Here is a 7,500-nt window from a genome sequence, read left to right on the forward strand (position 1 = left end):
TTTTCCTCTTTTTTTTCTCTCTCTTTCCCTCCCTCTCCTCCCCCTCCCCCCCCCCTCCCCCCCCCCCTCTCTCTCTCTCTCTCTCTCTCTCTCTCTCTCTCTCTCTCTCTCTCTCTCTCTCTCTCTCTCTCTCTCTCTCTCTCTCTCTCTCTCTCTCTCTCTCTCTCTCTCTCTCTCTCTCTCTCTCTTCTTGCGACAGGATTTATCGCGCCTGTGTTTGAGTCCTGATTTATTTTCGTGTTTCGATTAACTGCATCGCTTCAGATTTGGTGTTGTGGCCATTCATTCTCAGGCCCGTGTCCTTTGTCACTTTAATTTCCCAGGGTAATGTTTTTTTTTTTCTAAAGGGGGGGAGGGGGATTATGTTATTCTTGTTATTGATATTGTTATTGTTATTGCTGTGGGTGATACTACTGCTGGTATTGATGATGATGTTAAAACTGGTACTACCACTACTACTACTACTACTACTACTACTACTTCTTCTAGTACTATACTCCAGCTGTTACACAACTACAGCTGTTGTTGTTGTTGTTGCTCGTGTTACTACTACTATTGCCTTTCTTATAATTAGTATCATCATTATCTTCATCATCACCAATATCTTGATTATCATAATCATTATCATTACAATAATTATCATTACTATTACCACCATTATTACCATCATCATTATTAACATCATCACCATCGTCATCACCACCATCATCATCATCATCATCATCATCATCATCATCATCATCACCATCACCACCGAAACTCTTCCGTGAGGTTAAAGTACCGGCGACATTATCAGCATCATTTCGGTCCAAAGCCGAATCTCGATTTTTTTTCCCTCCCATCTCCAGCCGACAGCCAAACTAATTTTGAAACATCATTAACTTTTTCCGCATGTAACATGGCTCATTTATTTGGGCGAGTGAGAGGGAGAGAGAGGGAGAGGGAGAGGGAGGAGGGAAAAGGGGAAGGGAAGGGGGAGGGTTAGGAGGTGGGGAGAGGGAAAGGGAGGGAGAGGGAGGGAGAGAGGGAGGGGGAGAGAGAAGTAGAGAAAGGGAAAGAGAAAGAGAAAGAGAAAAAGAGTACCGTAGAAAGAGAGAAAGAGCATTCCAAAAGACGAGAAAGAGGTGTGGAAACGCGGCCCTCTCTGTCATTATCTACGGCGTTCAGTTGAACATTTAAGGTGAAATATAGCAATTGATGTGATACTGACCCTATCACTCTCTGCGTCCCCTTCCGTATCCTCAATATGCCCCCCCCCCTCCTCCCCTCTCCCCCACCCCTCTCCCTACCTCACCCCCTTTTTTCCCCTCGCAGAGTCATAGTTCTTTCAGCAAGTGAATGAATGTTGCATCGGGTGACCTTGGGAGTGAAATTGACAGGGCTCTTGCTTGATCCCTCCTCTTCCTCCTCTTCCTCCTCTTCCTCCTCTTCGCAGTCGGCTTCATCTACTCTACTCTGGTTATCGCGTTCTTCTCTTCTTCCTTTTTTTCCTTCGAATTCATTATTTTTACTTTTGCTCCGAAACTCGTCCATTTTCGGTGTTAATTGTTTCTCAGCAGCCCTTCACGCGTTATTCTCCCTTTCTTCTTTTCCTCCTTCTCCTCTTCCTTCCTCCTCCTCCTCCTCCTCCTCCTCCTCCTCCTCCTCCTCTTCTCCCCCTTCCTTTTTCTTCTCCTTCTCTTCATCCTCATTTTCCTCCTCCTTCCCCTCCTCCTCCTCCTCCCCTCCTTTTCCTCCACCTCCTCCTCCTCCTCCTCCTCCTCCTCCTCCACCTTCACCTCCACAAACCCAATGTTCTATTCCTCTCAATTACCCCCACTTTCCATCAGTGTGAAGCAGGAAACCGCCCTCTTTTGAAAGAAGGAGTTCGTGCCCTCCCCTCCCCCCATCGCTTCCCCTCCTGGCCTAACCCCCCTGCCCTCCCCCCATCCCTTCCCCTTCTCCTCCTCCCAGAGAGTGTCTGTCCTTCATTTGATAATCACTTTTTTTTTTTTGGCTTTTTTTTTTCTTCATCATCGACAAGAGAACACATGTAATTGTTTAATTTATTTTTCTTTCTTTCTTTCTTGTTACCCTGGCATTGCCCTCCCCTCCTCTCCCCTCCCCTCCCCTCCCCTCCCCTCCCGTCACCCTCTCCCCACCCCACCCCCACCCCCCTTGAGTACGAAGGAGTTGTCGACATTGTAACGTAAATGTCAGTCAAGTTGACACCTTTCCTGTCTCTTCTCTCTCTCCCCTCCCCTTCCCCTCCCCTTCCCCTCCCCTCTCCTTCCCTTCCCCACCCTTACTCGGTCGCCTCCCCTTCCCCTTCCCCTTTCCCTTTTAAAGAGAGGTGAGACAGAGGAAACAATGGTGCTTACCCTTACTCAAGCTCTTTGTTCCCCCCTCACCTCCTCTCAGCACCCCCTGCCCTTCCCCCCTCCTCCATTCCTCTCCCCATTTGCCCCCGCCCCCCCCCTTCCCCCTTACCCCACTTCTCGCAGGTAGTCTCTTGGTGTCTTCGAACACAAGCGCAAGAATGCATTCACACCTTGCCGCCCCCCCTCCCCTACCTCCACCCCCACCCCACCCGGTCCCCTACTCCTCATCCCCCTCCCCCTCCTCCTTCCCCAGCCATCTTTGTTCTGTCGCATCTCTCCTCCCCCTCCCACTCCCCTCCCCCCCTTTTTTTCTTTCTACTTTTTTTTCATTTCATCATTTCTTTCGTGTTTCCTTTTTTTTCCTTTGTTGCTAGATGACGTTAGCAGATTTTCGTCCATCGTCCTCTACCAATTAAAAATATTAATTAAGAAAAAAGAGAGGGAGAGAGAGAGAGAGAGACGGAAAATTCATCAGCCTTTCTTCCGCCCCCGATCCACTCCACCCCACCCTAACTCTCCCCTCCCTCCCTCCCTCCCTCCCTCCCTCCCCACGCATATCTCGCATGTATGTATGTATGTATGTATGTATATATATATGTATATATACGTGCGTCTCATGTACACCTTACCCCCCCCCCCTGCCTTTGCCCCCAGGATTAACCCCGCCGTTCTTTCCGCAGAGCAGTTGTAGGATGAGGATGGCCGCTGTGGAAGTGGGCAAAACAACGGGGAGTCACGAGTGCGGAGGATGCGGGAAGCGAATTAACGACCGGTATCTGCTCAAGGCCGTGGACCTCTACTGGCACGAGGACTGCCTCAAGTGCGGATGCTGCGACTGCCGCCTGGGCGAGGTCGGCTCCACGCTCTACAAGAAAGCCAACCTCCTCCTCTGCAAGAGGGACTACCTAAGGTAAGGCGCCGCCGCCACGCTGCTGGACTCTTATATATATATATATGCGTGTGTGTGTGTGTGTGTGTGTGTGTGTGTGTGTGTGTGTGTGTGTGTGTGTGTGTAAGCCTGTGACCGTTGCAAGAAGTGCATCAGGGATGAAGGCTGATTATGCAACCGTAACGCCGTTGTATGTGTTTGTCTTTACCAACTTGGTGCATCGTATGAGGAAATAGAGTTTTTAGGTTAAATGAAAATAGTCTTAACACATAATTTTGTCTGACAAAGTGTAAGTGTGTTGGGGGAATCGAAGAGAAAATATATCCAACGTGCAACAAAAAAAAAGAAGCAGCATTTATTAGCCTTTAAGCCCGTCGTCTCTCGAAAGGTCTCCCTCCACCTGACGAGATGAAGGACGAGCTCCTCCCCTCGGACCATGAGCCAGAGATGCTCGGATGAAGAGCGAGACAGATGGAGATGTAGATAAGTGGGTGAAAGGCGATTGGTAGTATTAAGATATCGCCTTGTAGATTGATGGATGCTGGGTTCGAGGGAGAGAAATAGAGATGGAAGGGGGGAGGTTAGGGACATGAGAGGATGTACAACGAGAGAGAGATGGGGGTGGAGGAGGGAGAGGGAAAGAGAGAGAGAGAGAGAGAGAGAGAGAGAGAGAGAGAGAGAAAGAGAGAGAAAGAGAGAGATAAGAATATGGTTAGACCCCCAACCCCATGAATAAAAAACGTATAGGCAAAAGCAGGAAACAGAGGCGGGAGTGGAAAGAGGGGATATGTCGAGAGGAGCAAAGGTAGAATGAGGGGGAACAGGAGAGGACAAGGGTAGGGGGGTTAGTGCTGGGGAGGAGGGAAATGTCGGAAGAAGTAAGGGTAGAGAGAGAGAGAGAAATGGAGAGGGCAAAGAGGGGATAGATGGAGGGAAGGGGAGAGAGAGGGGAGGGGGGAAGGGGAGGGGAGGGCGTGTGTTCCCCTTGCGAGAAGAGTTAACCTCTCCTGGACGCGGGGATTACCTTAGTCTAGGAGGAGAGAAAGGGGAGAGGTTTAATTGACGAGAAGAGGGGAGATTAAGGAGGACGAGGGGAGAAGGTACGACGGGTGGAAGAGAGAGAGAGAGAGAGAGAGAGAGAGAGAGAGAGAGAGAGAGAGAGAGAGAGAGAGAGAGAGAGAGAGAGAGAGAGAGAAAGACGTAGCAAATAGAAAAAATGTAGATAAAAAAAAACTTTTATATAAGAGAGGACCAAACTCCACAATGAGGCTCAATAAATAAACAAGGGGAAACGATGCCAGGGAAACAGGGATAATGAGGAATGACGCGGGAAAGAAACCCGAGGGGAGAGAGAGGGGAGAGGGGAGAGGGGAGGAGAGGGAGAAGTTGCAGGTGTGAGAGCGAGGTTGTGGGAGACGAGAAGCAAACATGACAGAGGGAGCTTAGCTGGTGAGTGGTCGTGAGGGAGAGAGAGAGAGAGAGAGAGAGAGAGAGAGAGAGAGAGAGAGAGAGAGAGAGAGAGAGAGAGAGAGAGAGAGAGAGAGAGAGAGGGGGGGGAATAGAGAGACTGGCAGGCATTCCTACATGTAAACAATTTAGGTGATAGTTAACGAGACAGCGCACACACACACACACACACACACACACACACACACACACACACACACACACACACACACACACACACACACACACACACACACACACACACACACACACACATACACACTCTCTCTCTCTCTCTCTCTCTCTCTCTCTCTCTCTCTCTCTCTCTCTCTCTCTCTCTCTCTCTCTCTCTCTCTCTCTCACCCCATCCCTCACACAACCCCCCTCCACACACACCCTCCCCCGCCAGCGCCCACCCCTCCACACGCACAGGCCGGTCATCATCTGCCCTCGAGTCCCAGTCTGAACGGTACGAGATAGCAAAGGGAATAATTAATAATGTGGATAATTAGAAGACCAAATAGCCAAGGGATCATTATCATCATCATCCACATCCACGTGGAGGTCACATTTCTGGAGGTGGAAGAGGTGGTGGAGGAGGTGGTGGTGGGGGGAGGGGTTAAGGGGGAAAGGGAGGGGAAGGGGTTAAGGGGGAGAGGGAGGGGTATGTGGTGGTGGTAGGGGAGGAGATGGAGGTTGAGGAGAAGAAGAAGAAGAAGAAGAGTAGATGAAGGAGTAGAAGAGGAAAAGGAAGAAGAATAGAAGGAGAAGATGAAGGAGGAAGAAGAAGAAGAAGAAGAAGGTAGAATATAGAGAAGAGCAAAAGGACATAGATATCGTAAAGAAAAAATGATAATGACTGAGGTACCAGGGAGAAAAATAATAAAAAAAAGACAAAGAAACAAAAGGCAAGAGGCAAAAAAAGTGATAAGAATAAGAATAAAAAAAAAGACGAATACAGAGACGGTCACAGAGACGAGAAGAAAGAGAGTTTACGCGAGAGTTTGAACAATGAAGGTAATTACCAAGGGATTCCGAGGGTCCAGCTCACCCCCCCCCTCTTTCTCTCTCTCTCTCTCTCTCTCTCTCTCTCTCTCTCTCTCTCTCTCTCTCTCTCTCTCTCTCTCTCTCTCTCTCTCTCTCGCTCGCTCGCTCGCTCGCTCTCCCTCCCTTTCCTTCCCTCTCCTTCCCTCTCCTTCCTTACCTCCCTCCCGAACTCACTCTCCCTCCTTCCCTCCCTCCACCCATCAACCCCACTTCCTTTCCCCTCTTCTTTCCTTCCCCTTTTCTCTCCCCCCCCCCCCTGTATCCCCTCGACACATGCGATGGATGAGGATGAGGAAAAAGCAATGATAAAGAGGAGGGAATGAGGTGCGCGGCGTTGATGGTTTATTGATGTAAGAAGAGGAGGGAGAGAAAAGAAAGAAGAAAAATACGAAGACGAAGTAGAGGAGGACGTGGAAGAACCAAGATAAAGAGGAGGAACTGCGAGAAAACCGCAACAGAAAAAAAGGAGAAAGAAAACGCAAAGAATGTAAAAAAAAGAAAAAGAAAAACAAGGAAGACAAAGACAGGGAGAAGGAAGGGAACAAGGAGGAAGAATGGGGAAGGGGGGTGGGGTAGCCTAGGGAAGGGGGGAAGGGAGGAGGGGAGTGGTACAGGGGGGGAGGCCTAACGAAGGATGAGGGCTGGTAATTAAGGCTTCTGATTGAACATTCAGCGGTGGTGTGGCGGGGTGAGGGCGGGGCGGGCGGGGTGAGGGGGGGAGGGGCAAGGCGGGATGAGTAGGGAAGGGAGGGGGGGGGAAGGTTGGTGGGTGGGTGGGGAGGAAGAGAGACAGGTGAGGTAGGAGAGGGAGGGGGGCGAATTAATCCCAGCCTCGTGTGATCAAGGTTCATATCGTAGTCAATCATGTTTTCATAACCTCTTCAGTACCTCTTGGTCAAACTTCTGTGTGTGTGTGAGAGAGAGAGAGAGAGAGAGAGAGAGAGAGAGAGAGAGAGAGAGAGAGAGAGAGAGAGAAAGAATGAGAGAGAGAATGAGAGAGAGAGAGAGAGAGAGAGAGAGAGAGAGAGAGAGAGAGAGAGAGAGAGAGAGAGAGAGAGAGAGAGAGCGAGAGCGTGCGTGTGTGAATCGTGATACTTTTTTCAAGACAGAAGATTGTGATTAACGAATTATCCAATCATCCCCTCCCTTTCTACCCCCCCCCCTTCCTCCTCCTCCTTCCATCTCCCTTCCGGCGCCTCTTTGTGCCCCCCCCCCCCACCTAGACCCCACATGCACCTGTCGTGATCGGCTCGCGAACAGTGATTACCGAAAACTTACGAAAGAGAAAGGAAGAACGACGAAATTAAGCGAAAATAGGGAAACAAAAATAAAAAAGAAAAGAAGAGAAAGACATTCCACGATGATAAAAGATCTGTGATGATGATAAAGAATGATAACGGTGATATTCCGATTACAGGTGATGATAAATGACGATCTTGTTATAAGGATGGCGACAAATCAGAACGATAGTTGAAGGAATATTGAAAAAAAATGTATATAAGAATGAAAAAAAGAAAAAAAGATGAAGAGTATGGACCGTCATCATTAGCGAAGGACAAGGAGAGGGGGGGAGGGAAGGAGAGGGGAACGAGGGGAGAGGGAGGGGTTTGAGGAGGAGAGGACGAGAGGAAGGAGAGGAAAAGACTGACCTCCGAAAAGGATGCTGTTCCTTAAGAAGCTGGAGAGCCTCTGAACCCGTCTTTATCCCCCCATCCTCCCTCCCCCCTCCCCTACCCAATCCCCTCATCCTTGTCCTCC

The 7,500-nt window shown here is 49.5% G+C and overlaps 1 protein-coding gene across 1 annotated transcript in view; it reads left to right on the forward strand.

Annotated features, from left to right (window-relative positions):
• LOC122259136 (uncharacterized) overlaps positions 1–7,500 on the forward strand; it is a gene marked incomplete in the record, with an annotated part of 255,795 nt that overhangs the window by 187,939 nt on the left and 60,356 nt on the right. Inside the window, 1 exon segment of the mRNA XM_086539459.1 lies at positions 3,043–3,270. Coding sequence (XP_086395585.1) covers positions 3,053–3,270 — 218 coding nt within the window.

Source organism: Penaeus japonicus, unplaced genomic scaffold (genome assembly GCF_977035675.1).
Source record: "Penaeus japonicus unplaced genomic scaffold, GWHDUDI00000001_assembly GWHDUDI00000001, whole genome shotgun sequence".
Taxonomy (NCBI): Eukaryota; Metazoa; Arthropoda; class Malacostraca; order Decapoda; family Penaeidae; genus Penaeus; species Penaeus japonicus.